Here is a 16,810-nt window from a genome sequence, read left to right as displayed (position 1 = left end):
TGTCCTCTCTGCAGCGTGGCACTGTGGCTGTGCAAGAGTCAACGACCGGAGCGGTTCTCACAGCAGGAAAGCTCAATTTCTTTGACGAAATACACGCAGTGATAACTCGTATGTGACCCACTCGAGGATTTAGGGACTCACAGCAGCAAAAAATCGTGGGAGTTTGGTTTATTTCTCGACGGGCCCGGATACAGCTTGATACCGATAGAGAGACTCAACTCAGGTCCTTTCGTCCTGACATGGACACAGGAATTGTACCCGAAAAGAAAAGGTAATGTTGACGCTAGCTAATGCTGCGCAGTCAGCTTTATCCTTGTTAAAGAGCTGGTTGAACAACTTTTGTCTCCGTCTGTGATTTGATCATTAGTATTGATGTGATGCTGTGAGCTTTTCTTACATAATTTTCTGCTAGTTAGGCGTGTTTGTTCGACAAAATGGGTTTGCTAACGGCGCTATTATCGTTAGCAAGTGGCTAACAGTTAGCTAGCTGTCTGAGAAATAACCTGGACTGGAGCTAACGTTATTGATTTGATGCAGGAACTCGCTATTGATGGATTGATTTAGTCTGTTCACCTTGTGTAAATATGTTATTGGATATGTACGTTGTCAGTTAACGTTAAATCCACCTTTTGATTAATGACAAGTGTTGAGACTTCCTAATGTTAGAGGTAAGTTAAGTGATATTTACATTAGATTTGAATGTGACACTCCTTTATCCCATTAATTGTATGCTCCATCAATGGTGGTTTTGTAGTAGGTTTGACGTGTAGAATTTGAGAGTGCATTGCTGGTGTGTGGTTTCTGATGAAATATTTAAGGTTTAGTGTAGCAGGCCTTGGTTTAAATCTCTTGTGTTTTTCTCTAGTATTTATAATAAAGTTTGAGTAGAGAAGTAATCAGCTTCATTTACTAAGCTTAAAATCTCACATGTAAGTTCGTTATTACTTTTTAAAGCTATTCTATTAAGTTATCAACAGTGTTTTAGTGAGAGAGTGGCTTCGAAGTTTTGTCTGTGTTTGCCAGTTTGTTAATCAAGCAAAAAAAAAGTGAAAGTGTTTTGGGTACTAGTGATACCACATAACTTACCACACAGGGAACTGATCTATAGTTTTTTAGCACTCAGGTTTGTGAGGGGAGAGCCACCAAGAGTTCAAATGAGAGTTGAAAGAGTTAAGCTTAGGGCACAAAATCAGCACCAGACACCAGCTGGAAAAAATATGCAAGTGACTGTTAGATGGTAGATTTGCTTCATTCACCAGCCAAAAAAACTATGGTAATCTGTTGAGGTAAAATTTGAACAATTTTACACTCTGGTTAAGCTAAAACTTTCTCTATCTAAAATTAGTTGATAATCACTTTTGATGAGTCATTTAATGTATATAATACCTAACAAATAATGAGATATGACTATTACAAGTTACCAGAGCCCTAAGCGGCGTCCAATTACATATTTCATCAGACCAACAAGGAAAAAGGTCCAGATTCTTACAATTATATGAAATACAGAAAAACAGTAACGGGAGAGCAGTCAACAGTGGAGCAAATCCATCCAGTGATTAGACAAGTAATCAGTAACTAATTAATATCTGCTGTACAAAAGGACAATCTGCATGTACACGAGCCATGACATAATCAAATCAGTGCAAATGAACAACAGGTGATGAGTAGAGTCCATATAAGTGTGCAGTGGATGTAAAGGATCGTCTGCAAATTGGAGTGTAACAGCAACAGTAATGTTTCCCCCACAGAGGACCCCACAGTGGAAACAAACTTTCCTCTGTTATTGTCTTTTAATTACAGATCAGTACAGAATATACAGGGATGAAGCACCCTCAGTACGGTTTTTTGTTAGCAATTTCTTAAGAGACAAGAGTAGTCAAACCTAGAGCTGAAACAATTAGTCCATAAGTCAATTATTCAACGGATAGAAAATGAATCTGCTACTATTTGGATTTTCTAGAAGCCATTTGAAGACTATCTTACACTTTGGAGAATTGGGATGTTAATTTGATGTAATAGACCTGACAACAAATAGATACAATGAGAGAATGATCACATTAATCAGTGGATCCACATTGTATCCACATTGAGAACAAAATCCATATAGTTTAATAGAGATGCTATTAAGGTTATTAGTGTAATGCACTACTGGATAAAATGGTTGAGTTGCATCAGTGAGAAACTTCTGACTAATTATGGAGGCGGCTTGTTGTTCTTGTCTATTCGCTTTGAAGAAAATGTCTCTGACTTATTTCTCTTTCCTTGCCAGTTTGAGATTTTTGTCTAATCAACCGCTCAACAACCCCTGTCAGGTTTCAGTAAATATTTTCACATCTCTATCTCACAGAAGAATCACTAGTAGTTAACTGGTTTAGTGCAGTTTTGGCTGGTATCTATGAGGAGCCTCGGTATTATTTCTGTCTCATCTCTTAATCACCAGGATTTGACGTCAATAGGAGTGGCCAAATGTGTGTAGAGGTTCAGTGGCTGACAACTTGCAGGTTGCCCTAAGACATTTGAGTACAATTGCCACTTGTATGCAGGCTAGTCTGAACTTGAAAAATAAATTGTTTTACTTTTCAGTAATTTCTTTTTTGTTTGTGTAAACTTGTTTTTTCTTCTCCTTTTGATGTTTTGTGATTGAAAACAAAGCGTTAAGATAGGCTGTGTTGCTGGAGGGTTTATTTTACCAGACTGCTGAATCATGGCTTTTTGTAGATGTTGTTATAGCTTATCAGGTTAGCATGTTACAATGTTTAGAAAAACAACAGTTTAGAAAACAGTTTTTTTCCTATAAACAAGGGTTTTAGAGCTTACAAAGATTAAAGAGGGAGATCTGAGTAGTTTGGTGAATTGAAAGATTGCCCGCTGTTGAAAGATAAAGGTTCACATCAGAAAGCTTCCACAAGGACTGTCTTGTGCTGTAAACAATTGAAGGAAATACCACTACAGCCCAGTTTCTTTTTGGCCTGCCCTCAAGATAATTTATTGTTAATTAGCAGCAACTGATATGACCTGTAACCTGCTATGGTTGTTATTTTAACTAAGCAGCAGTCAGTACCTGCTACCCCAATGTTATGTAGTCTTTATTTGCTAATAAAAGAGAGGAGAGATAAGATTTGACAGATTTGTGAGCTATATTAGAGCAGGGCTACAACACTCACAGGTTGAGGTGGACAAAACACAGGAGAGAACAGAAAATTCAGGATTGAGTTTATTTCAGCTAATATAATCCAATAAAGTGTGCCTGAATCGTCCCAGATACATCCTGAACATTAAAAGCCTTTGTGCCTCTTGCATGTCGAGGTAGGGAACTTTTCATTTACTTCTGATTCTTTTTGTCATGATTTGAAGAAAGGGGAGCCACTATTTTTAGGTTCCTGCTCCAGTTCAATGTGACACCAAAACCATTGACTCCTGTCTTTAGACTGGTCCACTGAACCGCAATCTGAAACATAACTGACAGTTAAGCTAGCTGGTCTGGTCCCTGTCTAATGATCAGAGAAAATTGTGTGAGAGTTTAAAGATTTAACGGTGTTAATTTGGAAACATCTTACAGTCTTCAACATGTATGAGAATGATGAAATGAAAGAAGTTCTCTGTTTTTGTTAAAACAGAAGTTGGTCTGTTGAAAGCAGAGTGTAGGAAGCAAAAAAAAAAGACGTCTGTCTGCAGCACTCGAATGCAGCCTCTCTCCTGCAGTACTAGTGCTACTATACGGATACAGGGCTTTACAAGTAAAACTGATTGTGGACCAAATCATTTTCTTTGCTGTGTGTTGGTTAGCTGATTTAGTTTCTTATTACTGAATTGTCGTGCTCTGCTGTCGATAGTTCATGCTGTCGATGGTTTATGAAGTGTTCATAAAATACTTGTGGAAAAAGTTACTTAATGCAAAGTACACCCACGAGCACTTTGGTTTAAAAAAAACCTACCTTTGTGAATGGCACAGAATTAACTTTTTCATATGGTCATGCAAATTATAGGCCAGTTTGTCATCCACAGCATTTTTAACATTTCCCAATAACACTTACTCATCGTATGCACGTCAGACACTAAGCTTTTCTAAAAGGTTGAAGGACGCTTGATCAGTTGCAGACAGTTTGTGAACAACATCCTCATCTGTTGAGTCAGACTTGACGAACTCCAACCGTGAGAGGCTGTTTTTATTATGAACGCAGTGCGTAGGACGGACTTGGTGGATGCATGTCGTCCAAATGTAAACAGATGCAGTAGTCATTTCTCAGGAGGAGTGTAGCGTAGTAGGAGGGAGTACGAGTTGAATGAGCGTGTTTGCAATTTTAAGTGTGCAGCGAAGACTCCTCACCCTCCAAGGACATTGTGACCTCCCAATGGAGATGCACTGACAAAAATCTCTGCTGGGAGTAATAAGTAATAAATTATTACTACATAGTGTAATCTTAAGCACCTGGTAAGAGTTTATGCTGCCACTGTAGTTGAAAGCTTTAAACACAGAATGTGGTATACTGTGGGTGGGGATAAACAGAAACAGGATGTCACTTCCCTGTCAGTTGTAAATATAACAGATGACACACTCCAGTAATGGTTTTGATAACCGATCATTTAACACTACCCTAAATACTACTTCCTGCTTTCTTCTTCCTATGGGTCTACACTCATTATGCCAAACAGAAATAATAGTTTTTTAATGTCTTCTTTACACTTTTCCTCCAGTTCCCCTGATTCCTCATCTTTTAGCATGTGTTCAGGAGGAGGGTTTCACAGTTATTCTAGTGGCTCCAACAATGACACCGTACACTTATATATGTCTATGAATGAAATAGCTGTTGTTGGGAAAGCCATGGGAACTTCTTTGGCGCAGAGATGTGCTCTCCCAGCTGGATGGCACGACACTGTCCAGTAATAGGCCAGTATTTGTAGATTTCCCTCCTGAAGTAGCACACATTATTCAGGGAGTGAAAGCGCCATCCAATACGGCCTCTTACTGTTCGTTCAGACCAAAAGCATACAAAGCACGCGGAAGTCATTCACTTTCTATTGGGAGCCAGGCGGAAAAGGTGGAGAAAGTAGCAAAGGCGGAGCGGAACGAGCGGACAAGGCGGGAAAAAAAGTTTAAAATGTTTTAACTTTTTCTGCCGCGCCAGAGTGCACACAGCACATAGCCATGCAATAACTAATGGGAATGTCTAGATCTGCTGATGTCCCTTGGTCAAGTGGGTCCCAGCGAAACAACCTGTGCAACTTGGGTTCTTACCACATCCGACAACGAGAGCGGTGTCTTTGCAGTTAGAGCGGAGCAGCACCAAAAGCAATGATATCTCGCTCATCCATGTCGATCCCAATAAATGATTAACACTAACCCTACAGCAGTTGTTGCACGGCGGCTTTTTATGTGAGTGACGTTGCGGACCCTTTTAAATTGAGAAGTAAGACCGAAAAGCCGACAAAGGCGACTTTAGCGGGGTGAACAGGGCGGCTTTGGCGTACTGTCCGCTTTTGACGCTTTTGGTCTGAATGTACAGTTACACAGTGAAATGATCCACTTTTCAGAGGGGAACAAATCCTACAATGTGTCCTCTATCTTGTGTTGATTTCCCTCCAGCTGTTATTAGATATAAATTTGGCTCCATCTATCACAAAACATGTGCTGTGGTTATTTCATCCTGTCGTAAACGGTATGGAGAGAGATCTGCACTTCTGAAAAGGAGTCTGAAGACAGCGACCTGTCATGCACCACAGCAGGATTACTCGTGCTTTTACGTGCTCTGGAGAAACTTTCTTTTGAACCGCCAGACCACAAGTCTATCTCAAACTCCAGCCCTTAAAGACGACATTTCTCTCAGCCCTGAAGAATATGTGATCTGTGTGCGCTCTCACTCTCTCCATCTTGCCTCATTATCAGGGAAGATGGGAGCTCAGTCACTCTGAGGCTGAGTCCCACATTCATGCCTGAAGCAATAACTCGCTCTTTTAGATCCAGGGTTATTTCCTTGGAATGTTTTTTCCCCTCCTCCTCACAGGATTAAGATTCTGGAAACATCACTTTGCCTGTGTCTGGTGCACGTTGTTCTGTTATAAGGCTTAGCGGGCTTCAGACAGACACAACAGCTGTTAGTGCATTACAGAGTGTATTCTCAGGGAGAGCATTGGCACAGTGGCTCGTTGAGGTTGTCACACAGGCGTATGTTGCAGCGGGGGGGGACCCCCTGTCTGGCATTAGTGCACCCTCTAGGAGAGCTTTGTCCTCTCCTCAGAAGAATGACAGTTAGAGCTTCACTGTGTCCTTTTATTCAGTGTTTTATTAACTGTGTGATACGTCTCATTCAATATTGAACATGTTTGACAACCAGCGACACACTGGCAGCTCTGGGCACATTACAGACACACAGTTATCACTATAGAGCTGATATCTGTGCTATGTTTCCTCATTACACGTTATAACAATATAAGTTATTTTATAACATGATACGTTGTCATAATAAAGTAAAAATATTCTTATAACGTGAAAAGCATCTTGTTACTTTTCAGGTTATAACATGTTACTGATACATTTTTCTTTTTAAACCTTCATACTCAACTATCCATTATTCCACTTCCCCAATAGGTTGTAATAATAATTTACTCATCCATTACAATATGATAAATATATTTGCAATTATCTTGCAATATCATACAGACTAGTTGTTTTTTTTATTAGGCCAGTAGAAGAGAAATGTACTTACCCACCAGACAAAATAAAAGTCAGAAACAAACAACATAAAGTTTGTCTTCACATGATGTTCCTCTCATTACTTGTCTGTTTAGTTAAATTAATACATTCAGAATAAGGATGTGAAATGAAATGCATTTTTTCTGCGACGATAAACCCGGCTCAGAATGGGATAGCTCATTGTGTAGGTTGTGTGCGTAGCAAGTGCGTGGTCGAGACACACAGAAAGTGGTGCCATCTGCTGATTAAAGTTGGGTTAGCCCCAAAGTTACAATGGCCCACCCTGACCAGGCTCACTTGGTGGCCTGACCTTTAAGGTGGAACAGCTATTCTCATCTCAGTGACAATCTCCGCTGCTCTTAAACAAAGAGAAATGTCTGTCTGTGGAGTCTGCAGAGTTTTGCTCAGCACCCTTACGCTGCATTTATTTCTTCAGTCGTTGTTACTGTGATGAGTCTAGTAAATGTTTATCAGATGAAGGCATCACACAACCAGACAGTCCAGTTTTTTTCAAAACATGACAGAGAGTAACTGTGCGGTAGACGCACATTTTACAGAGTTGACTTTGACAGGCCTGGGTTTTAAGAAACCTCACTGTAAAATTACCATATTTTATGTTTCATGTTTAACCTTGATCTATGTAAATGTGAATGACTAAGAATAATATAATATAATATAATATAATATAATAAAAAGTGAACTTCTCTTGAACCAGACTCTGTTACAGTCTCCTCTACTGCTCACCTAGATTTTATAGCTGATGTAATACAAGGAAGCGCCCTTTTTATTTCTGGAAATCTGAAGTTTTCATCACAGATGTTGAACAATTGCATTAAAGTTCCAGTGAAACAGAAGTGAGAGCGTTGCACAAGTGATTTTTGAAAGATTAATGGACATCCCTGGCCTCATCTGCCTCTTAGACTATATCTTCAGCTTACTTTGCTTATCTCTGTATTTTTGCAGGGAGGTTTTGGTTGTGATGTGTTTTTCAACTGAATTATATAATAGATAAGACCATGTTTGATGTCAAACTAAACAGGACTGACAGATAGTGAGGACATTTCTCTAGGAAAATAGGTCAGCCCCCAGTAACAAAATATACAAGCGACTCAGGCTAGCGCTGGCTAGGATGGTTTTCATCGTAAACTGGTTTGTTTTTCCATTAATCTCTTGTATGTCTGCTTTTTCACATCTGTTAACAACGCTAACCTTCCAACAAATGTTGTTTATGTAATAGTACTCATTTGTATTAGAAAACAAAAACAAGTGTAATTAAAGTGGTAAATGTGATTGTGTTTGCAGTGAAGTCAAGCAGAGGACTGCTGGGCATGCATGACCATGTGCATTAATCATGTTATGTAACAGTGGCCTCTCTACTCGCCTTTGTTTTAACATCGAGGGAACTGTTTGGTTCTCAGTGCATGTTTCATGTTAAACTTTGTTGGAAGTGGAGGTGCAAAAAATCAGAAATTTTATTATTTTAAAATCTGTGTTTTAGACACTTAGTTGCAGGGATGTAGGATTAAAACAACTGATAGAAGTGATAGCAGGTTATGATTTCAACACAGTCTACTTTCCTTTTACGACATCTTCTTTCCTCTCAAGTATTTATAGAGCTTTGGTATTGTAGTAATACAGACAGTGGCTGAGACATGTTTGTCATGTTGAATGTAGCGTTAGGTAATGTCCTCTTCATATTGTACCTCTGGATTCAGAAACACTATAGCTAAACTTTATTTGAACAAGATTTGGTCACAGTTCACTCACGGCTACTATTAATCAATTACTTAGCATGGTAGGGGGTTTATAGTTTGCGACGAAGGCAGTCTATAACACTGTGTAGGGAAACAAACACAGAAGAACAATGTACCACAGTGTTTATCTGTCATTAGATCAACAGAGGCTTAACTGGTAGCTTAACTCAGTGAGAGGACGTACCTTGTGCACAATGGCTTATAATTTGACTGACAAATTTACATTTTTGTGCATGGTTTGTCAGCAGCGCAGCCTTTTGATGTTGTCACAGAACTGGTTATATAACCCTGCGATCAACTTACATGGTGCCCAGATATTTTGGCTATGTTCCGCAGGGGGTTGACAGAATATACTGTAGGGTGGATGGATGTATATGCTTGTAGCTATAATTACAGTTTGGGATAAAACGTGTTGATGTTAGACTACATATAATCATCTTTGAGAAATGGAGCTGATGAACACACCTCCTTAAATCTGAGTTATACTTAATTCATGTTTGCAGGCATTTGTCATAGAGTGGGTGTCTTGAGTTGTCACAGTTGGAAAATCACAGGTGTAAATACTAATGTAATGAATTTTATGTAGCTGCTTCAGTTTCAGGGTCATGGTATGTTAATGCGGTCTTGCTGTTGGGCTCACCAGAACACGTGAACAGCACAGAGCCTTTGTAATGTCTGCTCTGAGAAAGTTGGGCCATTGTCCAGCATGTGTTGGATGAGTTTTCTGAAAAGTGGTTTCTATTTGCATTTTCCTGTTTGTTCTGTACTATCTGGATAAGACTCACTAATGCAATCTTTGTGCTGACTGCGACTACGTTGGGAGACACCTGTGCTATTTGTCCCCACAAAAAACCCTCGAAATGTGTTTATAGACTGACTGATTTTTACCTCAGGATTGTGCCAGACAGATAAAGGGTATGCTCAGACTTATTTTGATTGTTTTACCCCGAGGAGTAGTTATACATTTTGTATCTGTGTTTGATGGGAAAGTTTGGTCTAAAACCAAAGGTGCTGAACACCTTTATCCACCTCACAAGAATCTTATCTGCCACATTGCCAGGTGATCTGATACACAGAGGGCTAATTTTAGTAACTTGTCCATATTTTTGTTAGAGAGCTTTAAATAACAATATGGCCTTGGCCAGTGCTGCAAGTGCATAACAAATCAATTTCAATTAGGTGTGCATTTCAGAGCCAAGGGCTTTTAAACTGTGATCCATTATGCCATGTTGCTGCTCCACGGTCATTTAAATGCATTTGAGGTAATGAGGTAGTGGTTGTGAGGAGGGTTATTCTGTAAATGCAGTAAGAATCAGGTTTACTAACAGGCAGACCAATGCATTTATGTTGAAGATGTAACCAGTTTATGTTGGTAGTCATGAGAGCTTCATACATGGTCAATGATTAGGACAAATACTCAATACAGGGTTTGTTTTCCATTATGAGACATAAACTCTAGAGAATAATCTTATTCACCTTTTAAAGTCAGTTGTGCTTTGTCAGCCTTCCAGATCTTAAGATATTGTTTACAGTGTGATCCATTCGCCAAATCTTGGATAAATGATAAGTAGTTATGAGGGATGCTGATGTCAAATAGTATAGAATATGATCATGTGTGTCTCTTGATAGCTGAAAGGTGTCACTCAGTCTGCGTTTGTATGCGCTCTGTGTTGTGTGCCAATATTGCCGTCATCCCCTCTCCAGATCTGTTGAGGCCGGCTCGTAAATGTCAGGATGATCGGTGCTGCACTGTAGCTTGGCTGCGCACCAAGAGACAGGCAGGAGAATCCATGTCTATCTTGCCCCAGCCAATCATTGAGTGGGGTCGACTCCATTTCTATTGGTCAGCAGCCAATAAGACAGTCGTAGATAGCCCTGTATGTAAATGAGTTTGACAGGGTTTAGACAGTGGCTCGGCCGCGAGCTTGACTGTTGTGGACTCCAGCGGCTGTATCCATCTCCAGCAGCTCACCAGGCTCTGTGTACTCGCTCAGTCAGGAAGGAGGGATGTCAGCTCTAGTAATGTGCATAGTAGAACCAATCTGTGACCAGGCTGACCCTCTGTCACTTGTCCCCCGCAGAGTGAGCTCAGAGCGGAGGAAGGAGAAGTCAAGAGATGCTGCGCGATGCCGGCGCGGGAAGGAGTCCGAGGTGTTCTACGAACTGGCCCAGCAGCTGCCGCTGCCCCACAGCGTCAGCTCCAGCCTGGACAAGGCCTCCATCATGAGACTCATCATCAGCTACCTGCGCATGAGAAAACTTCTAAGTACGGGTTAGTATCTGTAGTTGGTGTGGACCCATCTGTATTTCATCAGTTTAGTCCCAAATGTGAAGTGAAGTGTGCACATTGTTTTATTACTTTAAAATTATATTTACAATTTTAGTGCTGTAGTGAGCCCCAGTTAAAATAAAGGATCTGAGTGTGCAATCTGAAAGTTTAATTTGTGAAGTAGTGAGCACAGTTTTACATGCAGAGGAAAACGGTGATACAGTCAGACAGAAATCGACTCAGACATATGTAGATATAGATCCCTTTGCAGATAGACATGTTGGCACTGTGTGTTTTTTCTGTGTCGCAGTGTCCTGCCCTGCAACTGTGTGCTTAAGGCAGCAGAGACTTTTAATGCTTTGTGCCTGATTTATAGAGTCCCAACTGCTTCTATAATTCATGCTTTGCTTCACTTTCCCTACCCTCCTTTATTTTCTTCAGATGAGCCAGTGGCAGAGGAGGAAACAGAGCTGGATATCCAACTAAACAGCTCCTACCTAAAGGCTCTGGAAGGCTTTCTCATGGTGCTTTCGGAAGACGGAGATATGATCTATCTCTCTGAGAATGTCAACAAGTGCCTGGGGCTGGCACAGGTTGGTCTGATATGACCTGCAACTCAAAAATGATGAGAGGGGAAAACATTGAGGATCGGAGTCTAGGAAATTATTGTTTTCCTGTGTTATGCAACAGACACATTAAACTTTTGATAAGAAAGGTTAAGAAGACCCCATACAATGTTAACCATGGCTGTTCAATGTACACATAAATGGTGAAATGACTGTTCTTACTTTGTTGCAGTTTGACCTGACTGGACACAGCGTGTTCGACTTCATACATCCCTGTGACCAGGAGGAGCTGAGGGAGATGCTGGTCCACAGAACAGGTGAGAGACAATAACATTGAGCAGTGTCACATCATAGGACGTCTCTAATGGAGAGCGACGGTCACACACTAGCACTCTGTTATGTCTGCCAGTGCGCCAATCAGCAGGGAGTTGAGTTCAGTCTGTGCTGGAAAAAACAGACAAGGAGGCTGTCAGAACAATTTATCATTGTCCCAACTGAGGTTGCAGTTTTAGAGTTAGCCAGTGTGTGAACTTAAGTGACCTTTCACTCTATATTACTGTTAGTGAGCTACATCTCTCCCACACTTCCTGTTTTGATTGCTCAACACGATGTATCCATGTTTTGTGTCAGTGAATAGAATTTTGTTTTCTGGTGCTTCGTAACAGATGCAGATGGGACTCCACCATAGGTTTTTTCTGCCAGGCATTGCACTTCAGTTGACGCTGATATTATCTCAGTCACAACGGCTGGCAACTCCACTTCCTTTATTAAACTTGCTGCAGCTCACTGCACAGCAAAAGCTTTACAACTTAATCTTTTCACATGTAAATGTAGGCTGTTGGCCAATGGTTGTATTAAACTTCAAACTTACAATGTTAGGGAGCTGCTGGGGAAACAAATGTCACACTAAAGGACGCACAAAAAGAAGTTAATAGTAAACACAGAGATGACAGAACAGAACAGAAGTTACTTCCACTTTTAAAATGTTTCTCCTCTGATTTCAGGCTCCAAAAAGACCAAGGAACAAAACACAGAGCGCAGCTTCTTTCTCCGAATGAAGTGCACTCTCACAAGCAGAGGCCGCACTGTCAACGTGAAATCGGCCACATGGAAAGTAGGTGTCAGTGGAATCATGAAGGAAATCAACCCTCATAAATAAATTATTACTGTTATCATGTGCAAGCACATATGTCAACACTAGAGCTGCTGGTGAGGACAGTTCATTTCTAGGGAAACCCTTTTAATAAAGGTCCAGGTTGATATCATTATCTTTTTGATTATCCTAGCAACCCTTTTAAAATGACATGAATGGCTCCCTACAATATTATAGACCACGTTGAATCCCATTACAGTTATTAGGCCATCAGGAGGCTGTGTAATGACAGTTGATGTATTTTTATTGGCCATCAACACCCTCAGCCCACAATACAGCAAGTAAGCAGCTGGCATCGTAGTGTGCTGATTAGTGAAGTTCTACTTCCTGCAAGAGAAGCTCAGCATTTGTCATTATGATAATGAAAGATGGAAGAATTGCAGTTTGCATCCATAAACTAGAATGATACAAACTGCATTATAGCAGATGTCTTTATGGCAGTAATCTAATAACCTAATGTACAAAGGAAATGCACCATTATGCTGTGAGCCAGTCCCAACATAGATTATGTCATCAGTGTAATAATTGATGTTTATACATATAGAAAACTTACATTAGATGTAGCCATTGCCAGTATGTTATAGATCAGGCATCAGGTGTATCAAAAAGACCAAAAGCAGTCATGAACTTCAAACACTGCAGATTTAATGTCAAATTATGGATTTAAAGATGACGTATTTGCATTCCCTAATTATAAACTCGAAAGACTAAGTGCTTGACACTCATATTGTCAAATGATGTGAAATTGAACCGCTAACCTCTATGAAAAGATCTCTGCTGTCTAACCACTGAAGATGCTTATCAGGCAGTTTGATGTGGATCTAATGATGCAAAAGAACAAGTGAAGGAGGAAAACAATAATCATGCAATCAATGCTGCAGCACTAAATGCAGCAGTTGTGGAAATTGTATAAAAGTGACTCACATGCCCAAAACCCAGAGTTATTATATCATTTTTATATGTGAATAAATGTATTTATTAGTCTAGTCTACTGCTGCATTAGGAAATAATTTATGATCCTTTGGAGTGTGGAAGTCATAAAGAAAGTGTTGTGACTCTCCTGATGTTGTTTTCTGTCTCCAGGTGCTCCACTGCTCAGGTCATGTACGTTTATATGACAGCCACATCGAGCAGCCTCCCAATGGCCACAAGGAGCCACCTGTCCCGTACCTGGTTTTGATCTGTGACCCCATCCCACACCCCTCCAACATTGAAGTCCCTCTGGATACCAAGACCTTTCTCAGCCGCCACACAATGGACATGAAGTTCACATATTGTGACGAGAGGTGAGTTTGCCTGTCTGAGCAAATATTCTACTCTTTAAAAGCTTAACACGGATCAAACATGATTTAGCTTTTTAGTCTGCCTTTGTACTTTTCATTGGCTGTTAGTGCCTCAGTTGTCTTAGCATGGTCACATAGAGATACCTAGTGGTCAGTTTAGAAATTACACACACTTAATTTCTAACATTCATCTTTTTTTCTTCTGTTCCAGGATCACTGAGCTGATGGGTTATGATCCAGATGACCTGCTGAATCGTTCAGTGTATGAGTACTACCATGCTCTGGACTCGGACCATCTCACCAAGACTCACCACAACTGTAAGCATAACGACAAAGAGTGCATGGGACTTGCTGTAAATTGGAACTTGGAATGTCCTTGAAATCTAGAGGAAGCTCCAGCGGTGTTATTTTTTTTTTCAAACCTAAGTTTTCTCTCTCTTGTCTCTCTTTGCTCTTAGTGTTTGCAAAGGGTCAGGTCACCACAGGCCAGTACAGGATGCTGGCCAAGAGAGGAGGTTTTGTGTGGGTGGAAACCCAGGCCACTGTCATCTACAACAACAAGAACTCTCAGCCACAGTGTGTTGTCTGTGTCAACTTTGTGCTTAGGTACTAAAAGAGTCAGTACTTTCAGAGGATTCAATTTAAGAACTTGCATGTAGATGAAGCTGATTATACAAATGATGTTGTGGTTTGCGATTCTAATGTAGTTGTTTTCAGAGAAATGGCAGAATACTGCACAAGGCAACCGTACAGCTCCATAACGGTGTCATGTTTCTCTTCTTCTACAGTGGCATCCAGGAGGAGAAACTGATCATGTCTCTGGAACAGACCGAGGACATGAAGTCGGTGAAGGAGGAGCAGCAGGAAGAGGAAAAGGCTGAGGTCGAGATCAGTGAGCCAGACATGTCACCAGTCCTGCTGAAGGACGACGAGGAGAAGACCCCAGAGCAGGACATGGTCAAGCTGTTCACCCAGGTGGCTGATGTCAAGCCACTGGTTAGCCTGTATGATCAGCTGAAGGAGGAGCCTGAGGCCCTAACCCTGCTGGCCCCAGCCCCTGGAGACACAATCATCTCCCTGGACTTCAGCTGCCCTGGTTCGTGCACTAAAACAAACTTAACAAATGTCTTTTTATTGTTGATATTCAGAGATTGAGCATAATTGTGTTGTTTTCTGTCCTGTGGTACAGATTCAGAGATACAACTGCTGGAGAATGTCCCTCTCTACAATGATGTAATGCTTCCCTCCACCAATGACAAGTTGGATCTGCCTCTTTCCCCTCTGCCGCCCAGCGAGCCTCTCCATGTCACCACCACCAACTCTGAGAACTTGAAAACTGAGAGCTTTGCTCCCACACCGTCCACCACATCAACCAGCCAGAGCTCCTCAGAGGTAAGACTGAAATACATCTTTGGCTTTTTGCTGCACAGACAACAAGCCTGTTGTTCACCTAATAAGATGTTCTGAGTCTGATCTGTGTCTCTCCTCTTTAGACTGACAGCCCATTGGACTTTTGTTTCCCAATGGACTCTGATATGAGCTCAGATTTCAAACTAGACTTGGTGGAGAAGCTGTTTGCAATTGACCCACAACCCAAAACTCCCTTCACCAAACAGGTAATAATACCTGGACAGAGATCACTGTAATAGTTTATGTTGAGTCTTTTATCTATATTCACAATCATCAAACTTGTTTTTTCTCATTTCAAGGCAATGGAAGATCTGGATCTGGAGATGTTGGCACCCTACATCCCCATGGATGATGACTTCCAGCTGCGTAGTTTGACCCCAGATGAGACCCTCTCTTGTGGAGTAAAATCTCTGGAGACCTGTCCTCTCCGCTCCCTGGAGAGCTCCCCTCTCCATGTCACGCAGGAAGTCAACAGCTATCCCAACTCCCCCTTCAGCTCACCAGGTAGTCAGGCTGCTTCACCAGCACCACCCGAGCCAGTAAATGCCCCTCATCCTGCCACCATCATCGCTAAGAGGTAAAGGTTCCATCAAGTTTTTTGTGATGGCTTATATTCAGATGGCTTTTTATGAGCTAGCTAAGTGTCATAACTGTGCTGCAGGACCCCACAGTTGGACAAAGAAGTCTCTCTCAGGACCCTGGCAGCTCAGAACGCACAGCGCAAAAGGAAACTGGGCGACATAAGGGAACTTTTTGGACAGGTAAGATCTCTGCATCCATTTCTCTTTCATCCATATCCTACAATTTAGAGACTGAAATTTGAGTATATATATTGAGTATATATATTTGATGATTTTCTAGGGATCTTTGCCCCAAGAGCAGCTGGAACAGGGCAAAAAACTGAAGTCCTCAGAATCAGGAACAACCAGGACCATACTTCTGTTGCCTTCAGGTGAGTAAACTACATCTGTGGTAAATACTTTACACTGACACTAAACATCCAAGAATCAGAGCTCTAATATTCCTTGTTCTCTCTTAGATATGGCAAGTCGTCTGCTGGGCACAGCAGAGGGCACCAGTTCACTCTTCACGCTGCCGCAGCTCACCCGCTATGACTGCGAGGTCAACGCCCCTTTACAGGGTCGCCAGTACCTGCTGCAGGGGGAGGAGCTGCTGCGTGCTCTGGACCATGTCAACTGAGTCAATGCTTATCCCGCTCACTGCTGGACTAGACTGGACACTACAGTTTCTCCCGCACATTGTCACTCCCTCTCCAAAGCCCCCCCCCTCTCAATCCCACCCACCTAACTCCACCCCACTGCCCCTTATTTATGTATCTGTATGAGTTTGATTATAGTTTGGCTGCTGTTTGCGCACATCATGTGATTTTCCGCAGCATTCCACCGTGACAAACACCATAGCAGCGTCTGGGTTTTGGTGCAAGGGATTCAGGCATCATAAGATGTCCAATATATATTTTTATTTTTGTTTTTTTCTCTCTTCTGGGGAGTCTGTCAGCACACAGCGCCTCTACAGATGACCCTCTTCCAGCAGGTCACCACAGAACCTGGCGCTACTGCCAGCAGTGTATTGTAAGCTTCAGTCGCACAATTTATATTTTCTTAAAAAGAAAAATATTACCAGCAATATATATTAAGCCTTTTTAAAGTAGTTTTAATGGGAT

The 16,810-nt window shown here is 41.4% G+C and overlaps 1 protein-coding gene across 1 annotated transcript; it reads left to right on the top strand.

Annotated features, from left to right (window-relative positions):
- hif1aa (hypoxia inducible factor 1 subunit alpha a) lies at positions 1-16,809 on the top strand. Its single transcript, XM_053336332.1, has 15 exons — positions 1-271; positions 10,527-10,717; positions 11,156-11,307; positions 11,513-11,597; positions 12,285-12,394; positions 13,517-13,719; positions 13,928-14,034; positions 14,175-14,322; positions 14,505-14,812; positions 14,906-15,108; positions 15,210-15,332; positions 15,426-15,703; positions 15,788-15,887; positions 15,988-16,078; positions 16,166-16,809. Exons 1-15 carry the CDS (start codon positions 240-242, stop codon positions 16,324-16,326), a joined length of 2,292 nt encoding a protein of 763 aa, XP_053192307.1. The 5' UTR covers positions 1-239; the 3' UTR covers positions 16,327-16,809.
- Position 16,810: the final 1 nt, after the last annotated feature.

Source organism: Scomber japonicus, chromosome 16 (assembly GCF_027409825.1).
Source record: "Scomber japonicus isolate fScoJap1 chromosome 16, fScoJap1.pri, whole genome shotgun sequence".
Taxonomy (NCBI): Eukaryota; Metazoa; Chordata; class Actinopteri; order Scombriformes; family Scombridae; genus Scomber; species Scomber japonicus.
The sequence above is the reverse complement of the archived record's forward strand: the minus strand, read 5'-3'. Positions and strand labels throughout refer to the sequence as shown.